Source organism: Ovis canadensis, chromosome 5 (genome assembly GCF_042477335.2).
Source record: "Ovis canadensis isolate MfBH-ARS-UI-01 breed Bighorn chromosome 5, ARS-UI_OviCan_v2, whole genome shotgun sequence".
In the NCBI taxonomy this organism is placed as follows: Eukaryota; Metazoa; Chordata; class Mammalia; order Artiodactyla; family Bovidae; genus Ovis; species Ovis canadensis.
The window spans coordinates 18,551,869-18,578,697 of NC_091249.1; the positions used below are offsets into that span (position 1 = coordinate 18,551,869).

The 26,829-nt window shown below is 48.6% G+C and overlaps 2 protein-coding genes across 3 annotated transcripts in view; one reads left to right on the forward strand and one right to left on the reverse strand.

Annotated features, from left to right (window-relative positions):
* The window catches only part of MAU2 (MAU2 sister chromatid cohesion factor), a 33,584-nt gene extending 22,345 nt beyond the window's left edge, over nucleotides 1-11,239 (reverse strand). Inside the window, exon 1 of one of the 2 annotated variants that reach the window (XM_069590614.1) lies at nucleotides 10,917-11,239. In XM_069590614.1, the coding sequence (XP_069446715.1) occupies nucleotides 10,917-11,192 (276 nt within the window). In that variant the 5' untranslated portion in view covers nucleotides 11,193-11,239. The remainder of the gene's footprint in view (nucleotides 1-10,916) is intronic. The other variant, XM_069590615.1, reaches the window with a different exon arrangement.
* Nucleotides 11,240-11,315: 76 nt separating this feature from the next.
* SUGP1 (SURP and G-patch domain containing 1) overlaps nucleotides 11,316-26,829 on the forward strand; it is a 32,724-nt gene continuing 17,210 nt past the window's right edge. Inside the window, exons 1-7 of the mRNA XM_069590616.1 lie at nucleotides 11,316-11,586; nucleotides 14,167-14,338; nucleotides 17,723-17,823; nucleotides 19,176-19,376; nucleotides 21,433-21,556; nucleotides 21,870-21,970; nucleotides 22,933-23,056. Of these exons, the coding sequence (XP_069446717.1) occupies nucleotides 11,553-11,586; nucleotides 14,167-14,338; nucleotides 17,723-17,823; nucleotides 19,176-19,376; nucleotides 21,433-21,556; nucleotides 21,870-21,970; nucleotides 22,933-23,056 (857 nt within the window). The 5' untranslated portion in view covers nucleotides 11,316-11,552. The remainder of the gene's footprint in view (nucleotides 11,587-14,166; nucleotides 14,339-17,722; nucleotides 17,824-19,175; nucleotides 19,377-21,432; nucleotides 21,557-21,869; nucleotides 21,971-22,932; nucleotides 23,057-26,829) is intronic.

Here is a 26,829-nt window from a genome sequence, read left to right on the forward strand (position 1 = left end):
TGGAAGCCCAAATGACTGAAGCAGAACTGTCTACAAGTGGCACTGTCTGCTTGAAAAACAGTGAATGTAAGACAAGAGAAGACTGAAAATTCACAGAGGAAGAGGTGTGCAGCAAGAGGAAAGATAAGAAGGCAAAAATGAAAAAGCACGAAATCTGACAGAATCTGCAGAAATGACTTCATCGATTATCTAGGCAAGAGATTTCTGGGTAAAGCAACATCCCTTATAATCATGAACAATTTAGTTAAGTCCCAGGGGAGTCAGGAATTCTGTTGATACACCCACATCACTGCCATATCATAATCAAAACGGGAAGGCTCTCAGGTGAAGTGTCCTGTTGTGTACCCTAATAGTTGCGGTCTGCTGAGCAGGTCCAGGGACTGAGACAGCCAGCAGGTTATCCAAAGCCCTGTAGAGGCAGGTACCCCTGAGAAACCAATGGCTGCAATTTGGATAAAGTTGCAAAGGATAGAGTGAAACACCCTCCACGCCTCGGAACTCTTAACGAACGAACTGATGAAACATATGGGTGAGTTTATTACACATTCCTTTTGGAAAGCTTACACACACAGTGGAGGAGACAGAAATAATGATCGAAACATATACACACACACACACAAACAAGGTTAGTCTCTTATACGGAAAGCAAAAGATGATAAAATAATAGATAAGAAAGATAAATGTGGTACCAAGTTCAGTGATCAATTAAAATTTTTACCTATAATACACATATGATTCTTTGCCTGGTAAACAATGAAAAGAAAGAAAAAAAGTGGACAGCTTCCTGATTTGGAAAAAATGCACAATTAGAAAGAATGAAGTTTAGAGAAAGCATGCTTGCAATGTGATGTGAAGGGAGATCAGAAGCAACCACAGAGGGCCTCCCCGACGGCTCCTGCGAAGGGTCTGCCTGCCAGCGCAGGAGACATGGGCTCGATCCGGGTCGGGGATGACCCCATATGCCTCAGGCACAGCTAAGCCCCTTTGCCACAACTATTGAGCCCGTGCTCGAGAGCCTGGGAACCTCAGCTACTGAGCCCACACACCCTAGAGCCTGTGCTCCGTAGAAAGAGAGGCCACAGCAATGAGAAGCCCACACACTGCAACAGACAGTAGCTCCCACTCTCTGCAACTAGAAAGAAGGCCCACACAGCAATGGAGACCCAGCACAGCCAAAAATAAGTAAATAAAACTGTAAACACCCCCCCTCCCAACACACACACAGAGAAAGGGAACAGTACAGAGAATGGCATTTTACCTGAAACCTGGACAAGCTTTCAGCTGGGGATGCACCTGACAGAGAAAGGGATTTATTTCCAAGTATGATGACAATGAGCCACAGAAGTCACATTATGGCTCTGTGGAAGACCCTATAAGATTTAGGGTTCTATAAAGTCAAGGGAAAACTCTCCACAAGGGTAAGAATTTAAATTACAGGTCCAAAAGCAAAGCAGCTACAAAGAAGCAATCTAAGGCATGGTTCCTTCCCCTCAATAGCACTGAGTGGGCAAAAATATGATAAGGATGATATATACAGTAACTATGAACCACTGCTAGAAACAGGCTGAATGGAAAGAAGTAAAGCTGTCACTGTTTGCACATGACATGATACAATATACAGAAAATCCTGGAGATGCCATCAAAAAATATCAGAACTAATAAATGAATTCAGTAAAGTTGCAGGATACAAAATTAACATACAGAAATACATTGTGTTCCTATACATTAAATAATGATCAGAAAAAGAAATTAAGAATACAATACCACTTACAGTTGTATCAAAAAGAATAAAATAGCTATGAATAAATCTAAACAAGGAAGTAAAAGACTTGCACGTTGAAAACTCTAAGACATTCAGTGAAAGAAACTGAAGACTACAGAAATGGATGGAAACTACACTGTGCTCGTGAACTGGGAGAACTGGTATTGTTAAATGAGCATACGGCCCAGTCAATCTGCAGAGTCAATGCAATCCCTCTCAAAATACCAGCGGCACTTTCCACAGAGCTACAACACATCATCCTAAAAGCTGTATGGGGCCTTCTCCGGTGGCTCAGAGGTAAAGAATGTGCCTGCTAATGCAGGAGACAAAGGTTCAATCCCTGGTCCAGGAAGATCCCACATGCCTTGAAATAACTAAGCACGTGTGCCACAACTACCGAACCTGTGTTCTAGAGCGTGGAAGCTGCAACTATTGGGTTCATGCGCTGCAACTACGGAAGCCTGCATGCCTTACAGTCTGCGCTCTGCAACAAGAGAAGCCACCGCAGCGAGGAGCCCATGGACCACAGCTAGAGAAGAGCAGCCCCATCTCTCCACAACCAGAGAAAAGCCCACACAACAATGAAGATCCAGCTCAGGCAAAAATGATTTATTTTTAATTGTATGAAAACACAAAGGACCCCGAAGAGCCAAAGTAATCTTGAGAGAACAACACAGCTGGAGGTATCATGCACCATGATTTCAAATTATACCACAAACCTACAATAATAACCAGTATCCACACAAAAACAGATTCATAGGTCAATGGAAGAGAAGAGACAAGCCAGAAATAAACCCACACTTACACAGCCAATTAATCTATGAGAAAAGAGGGAAGAATAGAAACTGGCGAGAAAAGACAGTTACTTCTATACATGGTGTTAAGAAAACTGGACAGCCATAAGAAAAAGAATTAAACTGGACTACTTTCTCACTCTACATTAAAAAATAAACTCAAAATGAATGAAAGATTTAAATTTAAGACCTGAAACCATACAGTTTTAGAAGAAAACACAGGCAGTATACTCTGTTATGTTTCCTCGGGCAAGGGAAAAAGAAGGAAAAATAAACAAATGGGACCCAGTTCAGTTGTTTAGTTGCGTCTGACTCTTTGCAACCCCATGGACTGCAGCATGCCAGGCTTCCCTTCCATCACCAACTCCCGGAGACTGCTCAAACTCATGTCCATCAAATCAGTGATGACATCCAACCATCTCATCTTCTGTCGTCCCCTTCTCCTCCTACCTTCAATCTTTCCCAACATCAGGGTCTTTTCCAGTGAGTCAGTTCTTTGGATCAGGTGGCCAAAGTATTGGAGCTTCAGCATCAGTCCTTTCAATGAATATCCAGGACTGATTTCCTTTAGGATTGACTGGTTGGATCTCCTTGCAGTCCAACGGATTCTCAAGAGTCTTCTCCAACACCACAGGTCAAAAGCATCAATTCTTTGGCACTCAGCTTTCTTCACAGTCCAACTCTCACATCCATACATGAATACAGGAAAAACCATAGCTTTGACTAGATGGACCTTTGTTGGCAAAGTAATCTCTCTGCTTTTTAATATGCTGTCTAGGTTGGTCATAGCTTTTCTTCCAAGGAGCAAGCATCTTTTAATTTCATGGCTGTAGTTACCATCTGCAATGATTTTGGAACCCCCCAAAATAAAGTCACTCACTGTTTCCACTGTTTCCCCATCTATTTGCCATGAAGTGATGGGACTGGATGCCATGATCTTAGTTTTTTGAATGTTGAGTTTTAAGCCAACTTTTTCACTTCTCTCTTTCGCTTTCATTAAGAGGCTCTTTAGTTCTTCTTTGCTTTCTGCCACAAGAGTGGTGTCATCTGTGTATCTGAGGTTATTGATATTTCTCCTGGCAATCTTGATTCCAGTTTGTGCTTCATCCAGCCCGGCATTCTGCATGATGTACTCTGCATATAAGTTAAATAAGCAGGGTGACAATCTACAGCCTTGACATACTCCTTTCCCTATTTGGAACCAGTCTGTTATTCCATATCCAGTTCTAACTGTTGCTTCTTGACCTGCATACAGATTTCTCAGGAGGCAGGTCAGGTGGTCTGGTATTCCCATCTCTTTAAGAATTTTTCCACAGTTTGTGGAACTATACGAAATGGGACTACACCAAACTAAAAAGCTATTTTTACATTGCAAAGGAAAAATGTTAACAAAACAAAAAGGCACCTTACTGAATGGGAGAAGATACAGTTGTCCTCAGGGGATTGATTCCAGGAGTCCTTGAGGATATCAAAATCCATAGATCCTCAAGCCCTTATATATTTTTATTTTTTAAGTATAGTTGATTTATAATGTTGTGCTAGTTTCTGATACACATCAAAATGATTCAGCTTAACATATATCATTTTTTTCCTATTGTTTTCCATTATGGCTTATTACAGGGTATTGAATATAGCTCCCTGTGCTATACAGTAGGGACTTGTTGGTTATCTATTTCATATATAGTACTTGGTATCTGATAATCCCAAACTCCTAATTTACTTTTCTCCTACCCCTATCCCTCCTTGGTAACTGTAACATTGTTTTCTTTGTGAGTCTGTTTCTATTTGAAAGAAGTTCATTTGTACCATATTTTAGTTCCTACATATAAGTGATCTCACATGATATTTGTCTTTGCCTGACTTACTTCACTTGGTATGAGTATGATAATCTCTAGGTTTAGCCATATTGCTGCAGATGGTACGATTTCATTCCTTTTTATGGTTGACTGGAACTCCATTATATACACATACACTACATCTTCTTCATCCATTCGTCTATCAATGGACATTTAGGATGCTCCCATGTCTTGGCTATTATAGACAGTGCTGCTGTGAACATTCTGGCGCATGTACTTCCTTGAATGAGTGTCTGTCTTTTCCGGATATATGCCCCAGAGTGGGACTCCTGGAGCACATGACAACTCAATCTCAAGGAGCCTCCATACTGTTCCCCACAGTGGCTGCTCCAGTCTACATTCCCAGCAACAATGTAGCAGGATCTCCGTTTCTCAACACATTCCCTAGCATTTATTATTCATAGACTTTACAGAAAATTATTCATAGATTTTTTTGATGATTGTCTTTCTGACTGATGTGAGGTGATACCTCACTGAAGTTTTGATTTGCATTTCTCTAATAACTAGCAATGTTGAGCAACTTCCCATGTGCCTAGAAGCCATCTGTGTATCTTCTTTGGAGAAATGTCTAGATTCAAGCTCTTTATATGAAATGGCATATTCAGTTCAGTTGCTTAGTCATGTGCAACTCTTTGCGACCCCATGAATCACAGCACGCCAGGCCTCCCTGTCCATCACCATCTCCCGGAGTTCACTCACGTCCATCGAGTCAGTGATGCCATCCAGCCATCTCATCCTCTGTCGTCCCCTTCTCCTCCTGCCCCCAATCCCTCCCAGCATCAGAGTCTTTTCCAATGAGTCAACTCTTCACATGAGGCGGCCAAAGTACTGGAGTTTCAGCTTCAGCATCATTCCCTCCAAAGAAATCCCAGGGCTGATCTCTTTCAGAATGGACTGGTTGGATCTCCTTGCAGTCCAAGGGACTCTCAAGAGTCTTCTCCAACACCACAGTTCAAAAGCATCGATTCTTCGGCGCTCAGCTTTCTTCACAGTCCAACTCTGACATCCATACATGACCACTGGAAAAACCATAGCCTTGACTAGATGGACCTTTGCTGGCAAAGTAATGTCTCTGCTTTTCAATATGCTATCTAGCTTGGTCATAACTTTTTTTCTAAGGAGTAAGCGTCTTTTAATGTCATGGCTGCAGTCACCATCTGCAGTGATTTTGGAGCCCCCCAAAATAAAGTCTGACACTGTTTCCTCATCTATTTCCCATCAAGTGATGGGACCAGATGCCATGATCTTTGTTTTCTGAATGTTGAGCTTTAAGCCAACTTTTTCACTCTCCTCTTTCACTTTCATCAAGAGGCTTTTTAGTTCCCCTTAATTTTCTGCCATAAGGGTGGTGTCATCTGCATATCTGAGGTTATGGATATTTCTCCCGGCAATCTTGATTCCAGCTTGTGTTTCTTCCAGCCCAGCGTTTCTCATGATGTACTCTGCATACAAGTTAAATAAGCAGGGTGACAATATACAGCCTTGACGCACTCCTTTTCCTATTTGGAACCAGTCTGTTATTCCATGTCCAATTCTAACTGTTGCTTTGGTTGGTGCAAAAGTAATGATATTTTTGCATTGCTGAAATTTGCCATTTGATATTGGAATATATTCTAAATAAATGTACTTATGTTATACATCATTTTAATGCAAATTTGCACTTTTTTCTTTTGCTAACGACATTACTTGTTTATTTTATATCTCTTTTAAACTATGTAAATGGTTGACCAAAAGCAATTTCAACCAATTTTCTTATTTGAGTTCAAAATAGGTCATAAGGCAGTGGAGAGAACTCGCAACGTCAACAATGCATTTGGCCTAGGAGCTAGCTACTAATGAATGCACAGTGCAGTGGGGTTCAGGAAGTTTTGCAAAGGAGACGAGAGCCTTAAAGATGAGAAGAGTAGTGGCCAGCCATTGGAAGTTGACAATGACAATTGACAGCCATCATCAAAGCTGATCCTCTTACGGCTATACAAGAACTCAACGTCAACCATTCTGTGGTCATTTGGCATTTGAAGCAAATTGGAAGGGTGAAAAAGCTCAGTAAATGAGTGCCTCATGAGCTGACCAGAAATTTTAAAAAAAAACTCATTTTGAAGTGTTGTCTTCTCTTATCCTATGCAACAACAAACCATTTCTCAATCGGATTATGACATGCGATGAAAAGCAGATTGTATATGACAACCAGCAATGACAAGCTCAGTGGCTAGACTGAGAGAAAGTACTCCCCAAAGCCAAACTGGCACCAAAAAAAGGTCATGGTCACTGTTTTGGTGGTCTGCTGCCCGTCTGATCCACCACAGCTTCATGGATCCCACCGAAACCATTACATCTCTGAGAAGTATGCTCAACAAATCGATGAGATGCACTGAAAACTGCAGCTGGCACTGGTCAACAGAAAGGGCTTCTATTAGAAAAAGACAGGTCAACAGACACTCTCCGCGGCAACACCCAGCTGCATGTTGCGCAGCCAGTGCTTCGACAGTTCAGCAGCCGGGCGAGGAAGTGTTGCCTCAGCCGCCATATTCACCGTTTTCAACCCACTGCCACTTCTTCAAGCATCTCAACAACTTTTTGCACGGAAAATGCTTCCACAACCAGCAGGAGGCAGAATATGTTTTTGAAGAGTTTGTCAAATCTCGAAGCATGGATTTTTATACTGTAGGAATAAACAAACTGATTTTTTGTTGGCAAAAATGTGTTGATTGTAGTGGTTTCTATTTTGATTATTTGCAAATGATATATCCAGTAAGAGGTTAATATCCAAAATACACAAAAACCTTCTTACAATTGAACACCAAAAAAACAAACAATCCAATTAAAAAATGGATGAAGGACCTAAAGAGACATTTTCCCAAAGAATACATACAGGTGGCCATGAAAAGATGAATAGACACATGAAAAGATAGTAATTATCAGGGAAATGCAAATCAAAAATCATAGTGAGATACCACCTCACACCTGTCAGAATGGCTAACATCAAAAAGACAACAAATAACAAGTGCTGGTCAGAATGTGGAGAAAAGGGGACCCTTGGGCACTGTTGGTAGGACTGTTAATTCGTGCAGCCACTATGGAAAGCAGTAAGGAAGTTCCTAAAAAAAAAAAATAGAATTACCACAGGATTCAGCAGTTTTACTTTTTGGGTATTTACCTGATAAGAGCAAAAACACTCAAAAATAAACATGCACACCATTGTTCACTGCAGCATTATTTATTAATACAATAGGTAAGATATGGAAGCAACCTAAGCGTCCACTGATGGATAAAAACAATAAGGTATACACATACAAGGTAATACTGGGGGCTTCCCTGGTGGCTCAGACAGTAAAAACCTGCCTGCAATGCATGAAACTCAGGTTCAATGCCTGGGTTAGGAAGATCCTCTGGAGAAGGGAATGGCTAACATACAAAGTAATATCAATCAGCCATTAATATAATGAAATCTTGGATTTCCCTGGTGGCCCAGTGGCTAAGAATCCGTCTGCCAATGCAAGGGACATGGGTTCAATCCCTGGTCTGTGAAGATTCCACATGCCATGGGCAACTAAGCCCATGTGCCACAAATGAAGCCTGCATGTCTTAGAGCCCATGTTCTGCAGCAAGATAAGTCACAGCAATTAGAGGCCCATGCACCAAAGCTAAGGAGTAGCCCCTGCTTGCCACAACTAGAGAAAGCCTGCTAGCAGCAACAAAGACCCAACACAGACAATAAATAAATAATTCTTTTAAAGGTCCACATCAAATAAAAAAAACCTTTAAAAGAAAATATGAACTCTTGCCACTTGTGACAACATAAATGGATTTAGAAAGTATTATGCTAAGTCAAATCAGCCAGACAAAGAAAAATAAATACTGCATGATCTCATTTATACGTGGAATCTAAAAAACAAAACAAAAACATACTAATACATACAGAGAATAAATAAGGGTTGCCAAATGGGCAAAATAGCTGGTAGTGGTTAAGAAGCACAAATCTCCAGTTATGAAACAAGCAACCCAATGGAGATGTAATGCACAGCATAAAGAATATGCTCCATGTAATACTGTAGTAACTGTATGAGGTCAGATGGTTCCTAAACTTATTATGGTGATCATTCCACAATGCATGCAAATGTCAAAGCTCTACATACTATCCCTGAAACTAACACAATACAGTAAGCCACCTACAAACGAAACCTTCAAGTTGCGACCTTCCAAAGATGTGATTGTGTGTTCCTGTGTCCACTCTCAGAAGCTAGCTCACCTGTCTGGCGTACTCTATCACGTGAGTACACCGTCTACAAGTGGTTGCGCTCCTGTGCACTTTACTGTACAGCAGTGTACAGAGTACAGTCTCTCTATTTCAAGCCCAGGATGCTCAGAAGCAAGTACAAAAGCAGGGGTGACGCCGGTGGCACTGCTGCCAGGCCCTGTACGCCAGCTGTTGTACTGCGCCACTCTACTTTTCAAAGTACTGTACTGTAAGATTAAAACTAGTTTTTGTGTGTGTCTGTTTATGTATTATTGTATAGTATTTGTACTATAAGCCTGTTAGTACAGTACTATAAGCCTGTTAGTACAGTACTATAAGCCTGTTAGTACAGTACTATACAGTCGATTGTGTTAATTGGGTGCCTAGGCTAACTTTGTTGGACTTAGAATAAACTGGACTTGTGAATGTGCTCTTAGAACGGAACTCATTTGTATGTAGGGGATTTATTGTATTGTTATGTCAACTACATTTCAACTGGGAATTCCTCAGTGCATTCACTGATTTGTGGCCCGGGTTCAATCCCCAGTTGGGAAACTAAGATCCTACAAGCTGCACAGCATGGCCAAACAAAATTTTTTAAAACCCCATAATATTTCAATTAAAAAAAGAAAAAAAAAAAATAACAGGCTGAATGGCCTGGAGACCAGACAAAGGAGGTGGCAAGATTTGTTGTTAACTGAGAGAAGGGACAGCTTTATAACTAGCATCCTATTGAAGGCCCTGGGCTGCCAGGCCTGGGCAGTCACAGCCTCCACCCTTCATACACCCAACAAAGCCTGACACTTCATTTGCTCTCGGCCTCTTTGCTGTCTAGGAGAAACCCTGATATCAACTAGTCATCGACAACTGGGGTACTTCTAGGGATTGACATGAAACCTGGAGCAGTTCTCAAGGCTTGCCTCCTCCACCTCATTCAGGCCTCTGTTCAAACGTCACTCCCACAAATAGAGACTCCCTGATTACCTTTGCCAAAAATAGCTCCCTGTCAACTCCAACCTTCACCCTGGTCCACATGTTTAATGGTTCTTCGATCACTGCCTAATCTTTTATGACATATTCATTGTTTGTCTCCCTCACAGAAACACAAGCTTATGCGGGCAGGGGGACTGTTTTATTATTCACTGCTGACCCGAGGCACCTAGAACAGGGCTTGGTACCCAGTGTGAGCTGATTAAATACCTGCTGAATGCACGGAAGAAACAAACTTCGCAAAAATGACGACTTAATGTCGTGGCATCCACCCTGGTGGTCTTGAGCTTACCTGTGAGACCAGTTCTGTTAATAACTTGCTGTGTGGCTTTGGGCAAATCACTTCACCTCTCAGGGACCATACTGCCTCACTCCTTACGCAAGGAAGTGGCTCAAGCAAGGACAAAAGCCCCTTCCAACTCTACAGTCTGCAAAACACAGATCTGATTATCTGCCCCAAGGCAACTTGTTACTAGCCACAGGTGAATTCAGATTTACCTCGGATCAAGACATTTTTTACATGGTCGTTGATTCTACTCAAGAAGTCTCTCCTCTAAGCTGAATAAAGCTGAGTAAATGGCAAATGGAAACACTGTCTGTCAGGAGCACAGTATTGCCCTGAAAGGAACAACTCCACAGCCCCAGAGGGCAGAGGGACGGCCACTTTCTCACATTCTTCGGGGCACCAAGACCACAAGGCATCGTGGGAAGATGGGGCCTGCCCTCTGAAGGGGATGGACCAGCGGATGGTGGAGGAAGAGAAGTCACAGGTGGTTGTGGAGAAAGCAGGAGTCCTGAGCCCTGGAATCCAAACCCTGCAACCCTCAGCTCTGCCTTTTTCAAGACGTCAAACCGTCTCTAGAGTCTGCCTCCCGCCTATGACTCCCCTCATCACTGATGCGGGCACAGTATCTTCCGTCTGGAAGTCCTCAGACGTCCATGTCCTGGGCGAGACCTTCCTAGATTTCCTCGGAAGCCAAATTCCAGATTCTCAAAGGATGCCTGGACTGTTGTTACCTGGGGTTACCTGGACCCTCCCCTATCCCGAGTCCTAGGCCTCTGCTGTCACCGGAGATACCCAGTAAGGTACGAGGCGGGGCCCTCGGATCCCCAGAGAGGCTAACAGCTTTGGGGGTCTTGCTGCTCGTGCGGAAGTCACGCCCCAGTTTCCAGAGGAGCGGCCCGTCGGCGGCTCCCGCCCGCCAGGGTCGCGGCCCGTCAGCTCAAGCCCGGAAAGGAACCCGCGCCTCCTCCCTCGCGGCCCAGCCCACGCTCACCGCCTTCTCCAGGTGGCTGCGCGCCTGCTCGCTGTTCTTGGTGTGGTGGTAGAGCACCGAGCCGAGCTGCAGATGTGTTCGGGCCTCAATGCGCTGAGGCGGCTTGAAGGGGAACACGGCCTGCAAGCAGTGCACGCACAGGCGGATCTTGGGCGGGCTGGAAGTGCGGAAGTGCTCGGCAAAGCCCAAGAGCGCTAGGTACCACGACTCAGCCGCCTCGGCCTGCGCTGCTTGGGCCGCCGCAGCCTGAGCAGCCGCCGCAGCCTGAGCCGCCATTTTAGCCTGCACAACAACAAGCCGCCGCCACAGGGAGGCGGAAACAGGCGCGTGGGGCGGGCCCGGAGCTCCTCGCCTTTCTCGCGAGAGCTGCTGCACAAAGCATCCTGGAATATGTAGTTTGTGTTTGAAGTGGCTGCGGCTTCGGGAAGGTCTGAGAAAAGGCGACATTCTCTGGTCCGCGTAACTGAGACCAGAGATTGCCGATGGCCTGAGGTTTGCGTTCCTGGGGAGAAGACCCCAGATGTCCAAGTAATGGTAGGTCTTGGCTTGCCGGGACGGACTACATCTCCCATCATGCCACGCGCACTATAACAGGCCCCCCCCTCCTCCGGTGGCGCCGGAGCATTGTGGGATTGGATGAGTCTCAAGATGGACAACCGGGATGTTGCAGGTAACAGCCCCCGCCTACCCTCAAGCGTCCGCCTGGGTCCTCAGGCTACGCGTCTTTGCTTCGTTATCCCGTCGGGCCTACCTCAACCCGTTGGCCCTTAGCCTCAGCCTCCGGGCGTCTGGAAGAGGCGGCTTTTGCACCACCCCAGTCTCCTGGGACCCCCGCTGAGACCCAGTTATCCTCCCCGCCCCCACTGCTGGTTTGGTGAGGACGCCAGGCTTTCCTCAAAGGCCCCCACGGTTATCTGCCCTGCGCCTGCTTTCCGAGCTGACCGCCTTAAGGGCTGCTCCAAGCTCCGCTCCCCGAGCCAGCGGCAACCTTCGACTCTTCTGCGCCCCTCTCTTCTACTAAGCTCCTTCCTCGCCTCTATCCCACTTTCTGGAAAAGCTGCTTTTCCGAACTGCACTCTGATTCCCTGTACACATTTTCCTGGGTCTTTAGAGCCCCCCTTTTACCATAAACCTTGCCTCTCCCTCTCTCCCAGTTCTGGCGCCCCGAGACTGGGATGCATTCAACAAATGTGCTAGGCACAGTGTTAGTTGTCGAGGATACAGTGGTATCCAAAATGGGGTCGTGTCTTACTGAAGGTTACTTTCACCAAGGCATCATACAATGCACAAAGAGGAAATATTTACAGAGAGTTAGTTATAGTGACTTGAGAGAGCGGAAATGCAGGCTGCTGAGATTGAGTGGTCAAGGAAGGCCTTTTTGAGCAGAAGACATTTGAGATGAGAAGGTGCCAGCTATTGGAAGGCAGAGCCTTCCATGGAGAGAGGGACAGCAAGTGTAAAGGCCTTGAGGGTTTGTTATTTTGAGGAATATCAGGGATGAACTGGAAGTGGGAAGGGGGTTCTCTCTGGCAAGGTCTTCAGAATCAGCTTTCAGAGTGTGGATTTTGAGCCCCACGGGGAACCTTCAAAGTGGCTTTTCTGTCTCCACAACTACCACCCTTGTCTGAAGACACCATCATCTTTTGCTTACAGCCAGTAAGCCTCCTGGTTGTCTCCTTACTCTGTCCAATCAGTAGCTGGAATGATCTTAAAAATAAAAGTACCAATTGGATCTTATCAGCTTAATACTCTTATCAGCTTAATACTCCCCTGTGGCTTCTTAAAGCCCTTTAAGAAAAACTCAGACTCCCTGTCTTCTCCCACCACTCCCTGTGAGGCCCACCCCTGGAACTGTCCATTCTGACCACATTGGACCCTTGCTGGTCCCTTGGGCTTTTACCTCTGCTTCTGGCTCTGCCCAGATCAGTCCCCATGTGGCTTTTCAGAAAGCCGGCTCTTTATCTTTCTGGTTTTAGCTTAAATGTCCCCTCTTCTAAGGGCTGTTTTCTGGCTGCTTTAGCTCTGTAGGTGTTCCTCTGTTATTCCTTCTCACCATTTTTTGTTTTTTTTTTTTTTTCCAGTAGAGAGCTCTTATGATTTTGCAACTACTTTCTTGTTATAAGTCTGTTGTATCCTCAGCCAGAGGTGAATCACACGTGAGCAGAGCTCCAGCTGTCTTGTTTAGCACCAAGTAGAGCACCCGGTGCATAACTCAGTGAATGCTTGCTAAATAAATGAACAGATGTGTGAATGTGAATGCGTGTCAGTCTGAATGCCAGTTGCTGCAGGCAGCAGCACCTGGGCCGCACCATGCAGCAGCTGCTGGGCATGTTAGTGGATCTAAGGTGATCTGTTTGTTTCTTTTTTTTTTGAATTTATTTTTTATTGACGTATGGTTGAATTGCAATGTTGTGTTATTGCTGCACAGCATAGTGATTCAGTTATACATATATATACATTGTTTTCCATGTTCTTTTGCTTTATGATATATCACAGGATGTGAATGTTCTTGCCTGTGCTGTACAGTAGGACCTTGTTGTTTATGTATTCTGTGTATACGAGTTTGCATCTGCTAACCCCAAACTCTGAATCCAAACACCGGTCTATTCTCCATGTCCCTGATTCTGTTTCTGTTTTATGGATAGGTGCACTTCTGCCATATTTTAGATTCCAAGTAGAAGTGATACCGTATGGTCCTCGTCTTTCGGACTTACTTCACTGAGAGTGATCATCTCTGGTCGTATCCGTGTTGCTGCAGATGGCATTATCTTACTGTTTTTTGTGGCTGAGTAATGTTCCATTGTACACATACATGCAGGACAACTTCGTGGGCATTTAAGGTTGTTTCTGTGGCTTGGCTATTGTGAATAGTGCTGTTATGAACATGGGAGTTCATGTGTCTCTTTGGAGTATAGTTTGGTCTCGATACATGCCCGGGAGTGTTACTGCCAGAGCGTATTTTTAGTTTTCTGAGGAACCTCCATACTGTTTTCCATAATGGCTGCACCAGCTTTCATTCTCACCAACAGTGTAGGAAGGTTCCCTTTTCTCCACACCCTCTCTAGTATTTGTTTTCTGTAGACTTTGTAGTGATGGTCATTCTGAGTGGTGTGAGGCAGTACCTCGCTGTAGTTTTGATTTGCATTTCTCTCATAATTAGCAGTGTGGAGCATCTTTTCATGTACCTGTTGGTCATCTGTATTTCTTCAGAGCAAAGGTGATTTCTGATGTACTTCTTTTCCCGCCCCAGGAAAGGCTAACCGGTGGTTTGGGGTTGCTCCTCCCAAGTCTGGAAAAATGAACATGAACATCCTTCACCAAGAGGAGCTCATTGCTCAGAAGAAACGGGAAATTGAAGCCAGAATGGAGCAGAAGGCCAAGCAGAATCAGGTGGCCAGCCCTCAGCCCCCGCATCCTGGCGAGTAAGTCTACCCTGAAGCTGGGTTCAGTTCAGTTCAGTTCAGTCGCTCAGTCAGGTTAGGGTCTTAGAAGGTCACCAGCAGAGGGTTTTGCTTGTGAGAGCAGTTGAGATGTTGCTGCATCTGACTCCAACCTGATGATGCAAGGAGGGACACAGGTACACTCTTTTAGGAGGCGCAGTGTGGCAGGAGAGAATCACAGGGTATATGGGATCGCAGAGGATGGCTGCTACCTCTTTCACTCCGTGGTTATTTACTGCTGACCATTTGTGGGCCAGGGACCACGAGTATAGCCCGAAGCAGAAACCCGGATTCCATCTCTGCCCTTATGGGGCTCACAGCCTGCTAGCAAGGAGGAGTCCCAGTTACACGCCTGAGCTGACGGTAGGTAACACAAGGCATTGTGCTCCCAGACGCAGAAGAGACTGTATTCTGAAGGCCCAGGCAGAGCCAGCCCTTTAAGGAAGCAGGAAAGGACTGCAAAGGCCAGAAAGGGAGGTGAGCCCCTGTGTGTCAGGCAACCCGAGCTGCTGCGCCAAAGGGGCTGTTTCTGAGTCAGGTGAGAGGTAGTTTCGGCAGGGCTTCCTCCTGACTGTTCTGAAAAACTCTGTAGGCACCCAGGAGTTTTGAGCAGCAGTGATACGATCAGGGTGACAAGATCTCCACGCTGGAGACTGACGGAAAGACCAGTCCCTTCCTCTGTGGTCTGAAACATGGAGCATGTTGTTCAGTCACTAAATCGTGTTCAACTCTTTTGTGACCCCATGGACTGTGCCCACCAGGCTCCTCTGTCCATGGAATTTCCCGGGCAAGAATACTGGAGTGGGCTGCCATTTCCTTCGCCAGGGGATCTTCCCGACCCAGGGATCGAACCTGTGTCTCCTGCAGGTGGATTCTTTACCACTGAGCCACCAGGGAGGCCCGTGAGCATGTTGGTCCTGCTCTGAAGCTGTGTTCCAGCGCCTGCGTTTTCTAAGAGTCCGTGTCTTCTCCCCAAGGGAGAGGCTCCCCTAACAATGACTAATCTGCTTTCTGTCTGTGTGGATTTACCTGTTTGAGGTGTTTCATGCGATATCTGGCCTTTCGTGTCTGGCTTCTTTGACTGGACATAATGTTTTCAAGGTTCATCACTGTAGCTGTGTCAGGACTTCACTCTCTCTTTTTTTTTGGACTGAATGATATTCCATTGGGTGAATGGACTGTGTATTGTTAATGTGTCATCAAGAGCCATCATTCAACACCTGTGTAATACCCGCTGTGGTTTGTTGTGGGTGGTTTTCGTGTGGGATTCAGTTGCTGGCATGCTGCTGCCCCACAGTGGGGTTTTTTTTTCTTTTTTTTTTAAGCCATTGTGTAGCTTGCGAAACCTTAGTTACCCAATCAGCCATTGAACCTGGGCCCTCGGCAGTGAACGTGCAGGGTCCTGGCCACTTGACTGCCAGGGAATTCCCTCCAAAGTGTTCTCCTGTCTTGCATTGTCCTTGCCTCTTCGTGTCCCTCCTGGGGGAGGTGTACACAGCGTGAGGACAGGGCCAGGGTCCCCAGAAGGCTCTGCTTGTTTAATGCCAAGGCTGGCTATCAGTGGATCTTTTTTTCACGTAAAACAACTTTTGTTGCCTTTGCTCTCTTTTAACTTTAAAGATAATGCATATATGTGGCAGAAAAACTGGGAAGTGGAGGGAAAAATAAAATCATTGTAACCCTGCAGCTCACAGGCAGGAGCTCATTGCTTTTTGATGGATTTTTGTAAACTTTTTCAGTCAAACATACGTTGACATAAGCAGGACCACGCTGCAGATATCGTTTTACATCTTGCCGTTGTGCTTTTCACTTGTCATCATGCTTGGTTGTTTTAGTTATGAGACTCTAGCTTTCCAGGGCCACTTCATCTGCCCTGTGGCTGTCCTGTAATTTATTTAACCAGTGCCCCTTGTTGACTTATTTTTTTTCCCTCTTTTATTTCATTGGAACAGATTTCTAGGAGGCTAGAACTTTATTTTAAAGGAAAAAATTCAGACCTGTGGGCTCTTTGAGCTTTTATCAGTTATTGAGTGTGTCTGTATGATGGGCGTGGCTCCGAAAGCGCATGTGAGGAGTTTCTGAGGCGGGAGCAAGACAGTATGTTGTAGTGAAAGACGAAAGAAGTAGAATACGTGACCGTGATCACAGCTTTATTTCCTTCTATTTCTAATTAAGGATAAATCAAAGAAGTATACCAAACTGTTCTAGTGACTCTTGTGAGGTGAGGAGACTTTTCGGGGGGTTTCTTCTTGCTTTCTATATTTCTGTTTTTTTTTTTCCCAGATTCCCATTTGCTCGTAATGAGCCTCCATCACTTTTTGCTCAGTCGCGTCCCACTCTTTGTGACCCTGTGGACTGAGGCCTGCAAGGCTTCTCTGTCCCTGGGATTCTGCAGGCAAGAACTCTGGACTGGGTTGCCATTTCCTTTTCTAGGGCATCTTCCTGACCCAAGGATCTGAGCCTGCATCTCCTGTGTCTCCTTTCAATGGCAAGCAGATTCTGTACCACTGAGCCACCGGGGAAGCCCCCTATAACTTTTATGCTAAGGGTTTGCTTTTGTGTTTCGTTAAAAATACATTTTCTTTTTCAAAATAAAACGCTTGGGACTGCCCCGGTGATCCAGTGGGTGTGACTTCACCTCCCAGTGCGCGGAGTGCAGGTTTGACCCCTCATCGGGGAACCAAGATCCCACTTGCCCTGTGGCCAAACAGCCGAAAATGTAAAACAGAAGCAGCATTTAACAAATTCAGTAAAGACTGTGAAGATGGTCCACGTTAAAAAAAAGTCTTGAAAAAAATAAAGCATGCCCTTTGTAAAATTGAAAGAGAGAGAAAGTAATGAGAGTGTAAAATTTCTAATTCTCCCACCAAGAGATTCTTTTGGGTATTTTCTTGGACACATGTGAAACCCACAGAAGTGCTGACTGACCTCAGCCCAGAACTGTGGTCACATATAGGTAGAGACACAGGCCCTGCCTTTGAGAACCATACAGATTGGCGGGTAGGACAGATATGGGAGCCAGCAAAAGCCCGGATGACTCGTTAACAATAGGTATGGCAGGTGCTGTGTGGGAGCAGGGCAGGTACTTCTGAGCCATCTTGTTGGGAAAGCCTTTCAACCCAAAGGGTCAACATGCAGATAAAGACAACTTCAGCACAGGTAGCATCCCACTGACTAGTAGAACCAGATTGTTCGATCTGACTTCTCTGGAGGCCACTCCCTGCACTCAGTGGGTCCCCAGCATCTTTGGGGGTCCATTTTGGGTCCCCTCAGAGCACAGTGGTGGGGGTAGGACTGAGGCCGGCGAGGTGTGCACCCTGCCCTCCTCTCAAGGCTTATCCTCTCTCTCCTCTGCCTCCGGTCTAGAATTGCAAACGCACACAACTCTAACGTCTCCAACAAGTTTGCCAACGACGGCAGCTTCTTGCAGCAGTTTCTGAAGTTGCAGAAGGCACAGACCAGCACAGGTAAGCGCCGTCCCCCCGCCCTGTGTCACCTGCTCCTAGAGTTGCCCCTGGTGACTCTCCCCCAACCGTCCTCGGCACCTTGGAAGTGGCAGGTCCCACCTCAGGCCTCGTTCCTCTCACCCCTTGTTCAGTGAGCACCTTCATTCGGCTTGTTCTCACAGGAAGTGCCCAGGGGAGAATGCAGACCCTGCCATTTAGGTGCTTACCCACAAGAACTAGAGGTAGATAAGCCAGGTTTCGGGCGGTAGGGGCCAGAACCCAGCCCACCTGAGGGACTGTGTGGGGCTGTGGCTTGAGTCAGAGAGGCAGCTGCAGTGTAAGGAACAGGCCCTCCTTCTGTAGGTGGTGAGGGGCCGCGTGGCCCACAGGAGCCCTGCGGGACACGCCAGGTGTCAGAATCACCACCCACAGCTATGGTCGTGCCTTTACTAGTCTCATTTTTTAAAAATTTCCCTTATTTACTTATCTGTTTGTTTATTTTTGGCTGCTCTGGGCCTTCGTTGCTGCGCTCGGGCTTTCTCTAGTTGCGGCAGGTGGAGGCGACTCTCCAGTTGTGGGGCACAGGCGTCTCACTGCAGGGGTTTCTCCTGTTTCAGAGCACAGGCTGTAGGGCCACTCGGGCATCAGTGGCTGCAGTGCATGCGTACACGCTCTGGAGCACAGGCTCGGTGGCTGGGGCACCGGCCCCAGCTGCTGCCCATGGCGTGTGGCATCTTCCCGGACGAGGGGCTGGATCTGCGCCTCCTGCGTTGGCAGGTGGATTCTGAACCACTGGACCACCAGGGAAGCCCCGCTAGCCTCGTGTTTTCTATAAGAAAGCTACCAATGAAACAGCTGATGCTGGGCTTCTGTCAGGTTTCCCAGCTAACAGCTAAAGAGCTAACCCAAGGCCAGGTTTGCCCACAGAGAGGGAGGAGGGGCCATAAGAGCCCTTCACTGCAGGGTCTCAGGCCCTGAGCTGTGGTTGGAAAGTCCCAAATAGGCTAGCTCCTGCCCGCTACTGACAGAGGGGTGGGTGACGCTGCCTGGGGGATTCGGGCCTTATCCTGAAGAGTTGCTGCACCACTGGTCTGTGGCTACAGGTGTCAGAGCCACCTACCGCCAGAGGCGCTACTGCCACCTACAGAGGCCTGGGCTGGGCGGCCCCTGTGGATTGTTTCTCCCAAGGCCTCAAGGGTCCTCATCTGTAATGGGGGTGGCATCTCCCTGAGTGCTCCTGCGCACTCCCTGTCTGCCAGTGCTGCGCTGGAAGCTAAGGAACCCAGCCGAGGGGGCGCGGGGCCGTTCAGGCAGGAAGACAGGAAAGCTGCACCACAGACCCTGAGTGTGGGTCTCCCTCCTTGTATCCCAAGATGCTCCCCCCAGCGCACCCACTGCCCCGCCTCGTGTGCTCCCCCGCCCCGGGAAGAGGCCCCCCCTCATCAGTAGCCCGCTGGGCCAGGTGAAGAACTACACGCACGCCAAGCAGCTGCCTGTGGCCAGCCGCCCAAGTGTCTTCCAGTCTCCTGATGAGGACGACGAGGAGGACTATGAGCAGTGGCTGGAGATCAAAGGTAAGGTGAGGGGCTGCTGCCCGCCGTCCACAGCTGCTCTTCCAGCTCCACAGGCAGGCTCCATGGTCCCGGGGAAAGAGCAGCCGGGTGTGGGTTGCTTGGGGCTGTGGTCAGGGCATTGCCACCATGCCTCCAGGCTGAGCCAAGGGTCAGATTGAGGCCCTTCGGGATGAGGGAGGTGAAGGAAGAGGTGAGGAGTAGACCATGGGGAGCCTGGAAGGGCTGCAGAGTGCGGCTGCTTCTGGGAGCTGTTTGGCTCATTGTCCATTTCTGTGGGGGCTGGTCTCCATGGTGGGGTGGCGTTCCCAGGGGAGTGTGCACTTGTGTACGCCTCATCCAGTTCTGGAAGAGGAGCTCCTCAGTGTGGCTTAATTGTCTCCACTAGTTTGGGCCGGAGGTGTGAGCATAGGGGTTGGGAAGTGCACTCCCCAGTCCAGCGCAGGATGGTCATTGGCCTTAGGTGAGCCAGTTCAGGTCCCATGGTGGAGGCGGGCAGGGAGGGGACTGGTGGCGGCACTCCCAGCGCGCCCAGCCATGTCCGTATTCAGAATGAGACGGGGTGCCACCTGAGCTACGTGGATCCCAGCCCTGGGCCTCCAGGATGGCGGGCACAGTCACGCCCCTGACAGTGAGGACAGGCTGAAGTGACCACGCCATCGTGTTGTGACAGCCTCTAGACCTCTTGCTCTGGGTGAGATGCTGACCTCAGGCAGCCTCTGAGCAGATCAGTGGCCAGCCTCAAACCCTGGAGCTTTAGTCAGAATGGAGCCAGTGAATGTGGTGTTTCCTCTGAGAGGTTCCCTGGCAGTCCCAGTGGTACCCTGCTGGGAACTGCCACTTTAGGAGGGACAGTGGGTGCCTCAAGGCCCTTGAGACCTGTTGTGGCCTGCTATCGATTTAACCTCAGAGAAGCAACTGCGCTTATAAGTGACCAGGTTAGGGTCATTGGCAGGCATGTGGCAGGAGGGTGAGGCCAAGGGGAAGGTGGGCGCGAATGTGCCTGAGGCCTCTTACAGGTCCTCTTACAGGTCCTCCTTGGCCACACCTTGTACCACTCCTCTCTCCCAGCTCCTCCCGAGCTTCCTGGCAGTACAAGCGACAAGGAGAGAGAGGCCACAGACTCAGTGTCTCAGCCCAATGCCAGGAGAAGCAAACGGTCCTAAGCACTGACTGACGTCGAGAAATTTCTCCTGGGAGCTCTCGTATGAGGGATTCAAGCTGTATGAAACAGGCCAGCAGTAAATACAGAAGCAAGTTCCATGTGGCTCGAAGTAGAGGCCAATACAAACACAAAAGTATATTTTTTAGTTTTGTTCACTGAAAATGCCCTGAGGTAACAATTAAGTCCGTCGCAGTGAGCCCCACTAGCTCCCGGATGTTAGTCTGGAAACACTTTCTCACTCACGGATGCCAGGACTTCTGGAGAATGGCTGGCACTCAGTCTGGGCAGGAAGTGTCTGACATGTCCTAGAAGCGCCCTTTCCCAGCAGGGAGCAAGGAGGCAGGCAGAGACTCCTGGGGCCATGCCTGCAGGCCTTAGGCGCCAGTCTGAAGAAGCTCCCCCAGCCACAGAGGGGAAGATGGAGTTTCTGTGATGACATTAATTGCGTTGGATTGAAACCCACCCATGTCTTTCAATCATAGTTTGTAGTGATATTTAAAAAAAGAATTTGTCATCTTTGAAGGATGAAAGGGAATGGATATATTACACTGAAATATAAAGAATTAAATCGTGTAAATAAAAGAATTGAGCATTCCAAAAAAGAAGGGGGAAGCTGGCTCTGTTTTCCAACATCTCCCTGCCAGCCTGGTGACTGGCTTGGCCTTTGGGAGGCTCACACACTTTTCTCCCCACCTTTGCGTGTCTCGCAAAGGCTGTCTAGACCTACTCACCCTCATCATGGTGCTTTTGTGTATGGACCCAGGACTCCCGACAACCTCCCGCATTTCACCCTCTTTTCCCCCCACCCCTCTGTCCTTGTGGTCCATAGAGAGAGTGTGCCTGTTGACTGTGGGGTGTGTGAGTTGAACCCCAGTACTGACAGCCTCCTTAAAGTTTCACCCCCAGAGGGAGCCGAGACTCGGAAAGTGATAGAGAAATTGGCCCGCTTTGTGGCAGAAGGAGGCCCCGAGTTAGAAAAAGTAGCTATGGAGAACCACAAGGATAACCCGGCGTTTTCGTAAGTATTTCTGGGAGGGGAAGGCCGCTGGTACTTAATGTTCTTGCCACACGTTAGTACATGCCCACATTCTTACGAGGCCGTGGTTGTGACTGAGGCCGACTGGGGCTGGGTGCTTACTTGTGTGGGCCAGATACCACTTTATTCACACCGGAGATTGCCAGGGGCTACCGTGTGGAGACTGGCTTTTGGGCCCTGTCACGGCGTCTCTGCTCAACAGCCTGCTTTTGCACACCATGTCTTCAGAAGCTGCATGGGCCCACCCATCCCCGTTGCTCATTTTCACTCTCTGTTCTGTGAAACTCCTCTCCAGGTTTTTGCACGATAAGAATAGCAGGGAATTCCTCTACTACAGAAAGAAGGTGGCTGAGATAAGAAAGGAAGCACAGAAGTTGCAGGCAGCCCCTCAGAAAGGTAGGTGGGCGAAGTGGGTGGGAAGTTCTGGGGAGGCGTGTGGACAGACCACGCCCCATGTGGAACTGGGGTTCCTTTCCTGGAGCCCTCCTTGGCATGGGGCGGCTCTGACAGCGCAGGTTTGTGCCCTCCCAGGCAGCTGGGGTCATGCTGGGACGAGCACTGCCCTAGTCGCCGTTGCTCCGAGGAGTGGGGAAATCTAAGGGTCGAGGTGAAGATCAAGGGCATGTCCAGGAGCTCAGCTAAGACGTGGGAAGTGCGTGCAGGGAAGGCACGCTTGCCCCTTGGTTCATGGTCATTCTCAAGTGCTATGGGCACCTGTGGCATGCTGGGCACCGAGAGATAAATGCAGTGCCTGGTACTTGGCAGGGGTGGGCAGTGGAGTGGGGGCCAGGAAACAGAGACAAGTAGCTGGTTAGAGGCTGGCAGGGTGACTCTCAGGGAAGGCGGGATGCTGCCTGGCCTCCAGCTGGGATTAAGTGAGGCACCAGCCAAGTGCTGGTGGGCAGCAGGGGCCTTGATCTGTAAGCCGAACATGGGCCGCGGACGTTGGGTCATTGTGTCTGTCACTTGCAGCCCCTGGCTCTGACCTTCCCGGGAGAAGTGGGGCAGACCCATCCCACCACGCGACCTGGGTGGGCGGCTCCCATCAGAAAGGCCGAGATGGGGCTTCCTATCTCCAGCCTGGCCCCAGGCCACCCCTCACCTTCTGTTCCCACATCCCAGTGTGTGGTCCAAAACCCTCAGACCTATGGGGTTGGAAAGGGTGGCGCGTGGGGGGTGGAGGCTCAAAATATTATATTAATTTTGCTTGGTTCCAATACAGTAATCTGATTGCCATTTGCCTGTTTTTCTTTGTATTGTTCCTAAAATAAACCCCTCTTGTTGCCCGTGGGGTTCTTAGCAGAAATTAGGCTGTTGGGTGTGGTGAGTTGAGCTCAGTACTGACAGCCTGCTTAAAGTTTCACCCCCAGAGGACGAAGAGGTCAAGAACCTCGCAGAAAAGTTGGCCAGGTTCATAGCGGATGGGGGTCCCGAGGTGGAAACCATTGCGCTCCAGAACAACCGTGAGAACCAGGCATTCAGGTAAGGGGGAGCACCCACTGGGGTTGGTAAACTCTTCACCCTAGTCATAGCTTCCCTGCTGAGGAAACGGGGTTGGTATGCTGCTGAGACATGCCGGGGTCCCATGGCAAGAGGTTGGCAGAGCCAGACCGAGGTCCAGGAGTTTCTGATCAGAGTTCGGCCCTGCGGCCCCATCGGCATTCTCCAGGTGCATGTTGGTTCCTGAGTCATCCCTGCGCCAGGTGTGTGAGGGCCTTTGGAGCCTTCTGTTCTCTGGGAGCCTCGTCGAGAGTCTGCAGCACTTGCCTTGCTCTTTTTGCAGCAGAACAGGCTGGGCTCTCAAACAGAAACTAACAGAGTGGTTGTTCGCTGTGTGCATCCTCTCACCTGTACAAGGGAGATGGTAGGAGCCTCAGGCTCTGGGGAGGGCGAACCACAGCCTGTGTGCAGGGTCCACAGAGCACGTGGGACAAGCAGCTGGGCCTCCCTGCTGTCCCCGGCCGTGACACCACACGCCACCCCCTCAGGCTGGGTCTGTGCTCACCCACTGCCATTCTTTGGGTGTGTTCAGTCCCTGCTCTTTATAGGGGCAGGCTGCTGGGTAGCGGGATATTGGCTGGGGGTAGGGTGGGCACTGCTGCAGGGAGGGGCCAGGCAGAGGTTTGCGAGGTGGGCGCTGAACCCATTGTGAGGGTGATGCCCCCTCGAGGACACTTTGGGCCACAAGTAACACAGGTTCCTACTCAGTCAGTGAGGAGATGCGATGGCGCTCGTAACAAAAAGTGTCGGAGCAGCAGCCATCTGGGCTGGTTGATTCAGCAGCTCTAGATGCCGTCAGGCACCCAGGAAGAAGGAAGCAGGAGTGGGTGCTGGGCAGGCGGCCAGTCGCATCCACCACACGTGAGGCAGCGTGAGCTAGACACGGAATACCGTGAGGGGCGTCTGGAGGGGCTGCCGTGCAGGAGTGAAGCGGCAGAGATGGCGGAGGTGCGGGGTGGGCGTTGGTGCAGACGGGCCGTAGAGCCGGGCAGGGCTCAGTCCCAGAGGGCTCAGGTTCACTGAGAGCCTTTGGAGGGTCTGCCAGGGAGTGACAGGGTCAGCTGTGCTTCCAGGGTCTGGCCACAGCTGTGGAGGGTGGTCAGACCCGGCAGGCTGGGCACATGGGGCCACGGGGGAGCCGTCGAGTGGGGCGGAGGAGGACTGCTGAGGCTTCAGATGCCCCTGTGTCTGGCACCCGGGCACCTGGGGGCTTTCATGGGGGCTGTGGGGTGTTCAGGTCTAGCGCTCAGAAGACCCAGGGTCTCCTCACCGTGTAATGATACCGGCTGTCGCTCTGCACTGTTCAAACCAGTGTTACTTGGCAATCCATCACTACATCTCTTTTTCCCTTCCTTTACATAAGTAAGTTTGTTTATTTCAGTAGGAAACTTAGTGTCCGGTCGCTCATCATGACTAGAAAGCTGACTGAAAATCTATTGCAGGCAAAGCGGGTGAGGTAATGGGATTCTGTACAAAGCCTCCAGCCCAGGTGGCTCTCCCTGGCCAGAGGGTGCCTGGGCTCAGCAGCTCCGGCTGAGCCTCTCCTGTGGGGTCAAAGCCAAGAGGCATTATCACCACAAGCAACTGCAGGCCCGCCCTGAGCTGTTGCCCCTTGGGAAGGCATTGCTGGCAGGCATGCAGCTTGTTGGGTACTGACAGGGTGACTGCTGGGGATGAGGGGCACGAGAGCCTGGGGGTGTCTGGCAGGGAAGCAGCTGAAGGGGACCCTTGCGGTCTGGGGGAGCTCATTTCCACACCAGAGCTGGTCCACGGTCGGCACTCCCCGAGTTGGAGAAAGCATAAGCAAGGAAGAATCAAGTGTCTGGGCCTGTGTAAGACACGCAGGTCCACACTAAGCAGACGGTTTCCTCTCCCCTTGGGGGTCAGGTGCAAGGCAGCTCCTCTCACCCCCAAATCTAACAGCCATCTGGTGTTCCTGCTGCTCGTGGTCCTTTGCTGTTCTCCTGATTTCTGAGGAGCTCTGTGTTTTGGGAAACGTAATAGCTATGCTCATCTGTGGAGAAGCTGGAAATACCTGTTCCTTTGACCAGTCATCCCACTTCTGAGATGCCATCCCCCGAAATAACGTTACATATAGCACTGTCATAGTCATGAAAAATTAGTAACAGAACAAATGTCTAACCCCGGTGGGCTAAACCCAGTGTAGTCTTGGCCATTGGAAGTCACGTTGTTGAAGGTGGCAGCAGCCACCAAATCTCAAGCCGTGTGTGGCTCTTAACACATCACCTGGGTGAACCATGTTCTTTACAACAGCCTGGCCTGTTGGCCTTCAACTGGTGAGGAAACCAAGGAGGCCAGTCTGCGGAGATGCCTTCACTACCATGCCACGCTGCAGTCTAATGGGAAAGCCATATGTTGTTGGGTTAAGAAACTTAAATCAGGATGTGGAAAATAGAATCACACCTCTGTTCAAATATAGCTCCACTGAAAATAAGTCTGGAAGGAAATACACCAAAGTGTTAACTTTGGTTAACTCTGCCCACTTCAACCAGAGGGGTCTTGTAAAATCCCCTGCACTTGTGCCCAGGGCCCACAGTGAGCAAGGACCCTCCTTGCAGACAGGCTTGCCCCTGGAGGCTTGTGGGTGCTGCCTCTCAGAGCAGCTCTGAGGAGACGCAGCAGGAACCATCAGCTGAGGCCAGGAAGAGGCAGGCCTGTGAGCCTAGACGAGACCCACTCCGTTTGGCACTGCCTCCCTGCCCCAGTGGGTGAATGCCCCAGTCTGCTTTTCTTGGAAAAATCAGATCGCTTTAAATCCATGTCCTGGTTGCCATGAGTCTTTTTTAAATCCAGCCATCTGCTCCCTTCCTTCTTTGAACAACTTCTTGGTTTGGTCTCTTATGTTTTAAGATGTTATTTTTGGAGCAGTTTTAGGTTCACAGCAGAATTGAGGAGAGGCTACAAAGACTTCCTGTGTGCCCCCTTCCCTGACACACGCACAGCCTCCCTCATTATCAACGTCCCCCCCAGAACAGTATATTTGTTACAGTCAGTGCACCTGTATTGGCATACCATAATCACCCAAAATCTGTGGCTTACATTAGAGTTCACTCTTGGCGTTGTATATTCACTGGGTTTGGACAAACGTGTAATGACATGTGTCTGTCTTTATGATATATACAGACTATTCATTCTCTCTGCCCTAAAATTCCCTGTGTTCTGCCTGTTCATCCCCTCTGCCTCTCCAACCCCTGGCAACCGCTGATCTTTTTACTGATTCTAGTTTTGTCTTTTCCAGAATCATTTAATTCGCATCATAGTATGTTGCATTTTCAGATTGGCTTTCTTTACTTAGTAACATGCATTTAAGATTGCTCTGAGTCCTTTTTTTTTTCCTTGTAGCTTGATAGCTCATTTCTTTCTACCACTGAATAATTTTCCCTTGTCTGGATGTACCACCGTTTATTTATCCATTCACTTCCTTCAGGACATCTTGGTTCCTCCCAAGTGTTTGCAGTTATGAATAAAGTTGCCTTAAACATCTGTGTTCAAGGTTTTCATGTGGACATAAATTTTCAGCTCTTTATGTACCAAAACCTGTGATTGCTGGATTGTATGGTATATTTAATTTTGTAAGACACTGCCAAACTGTCTTCCAAAGTGGCTTGTACCTTTTGCGTTGCCCCACCCCCCAGCAATGAATGAATTTCAGTTGCTCCATATCCATATCAACATTTGATGTTGTTGTGTTTTGGATTTTGGCCATTCTTATAGATATGTTGTGATATTCATTG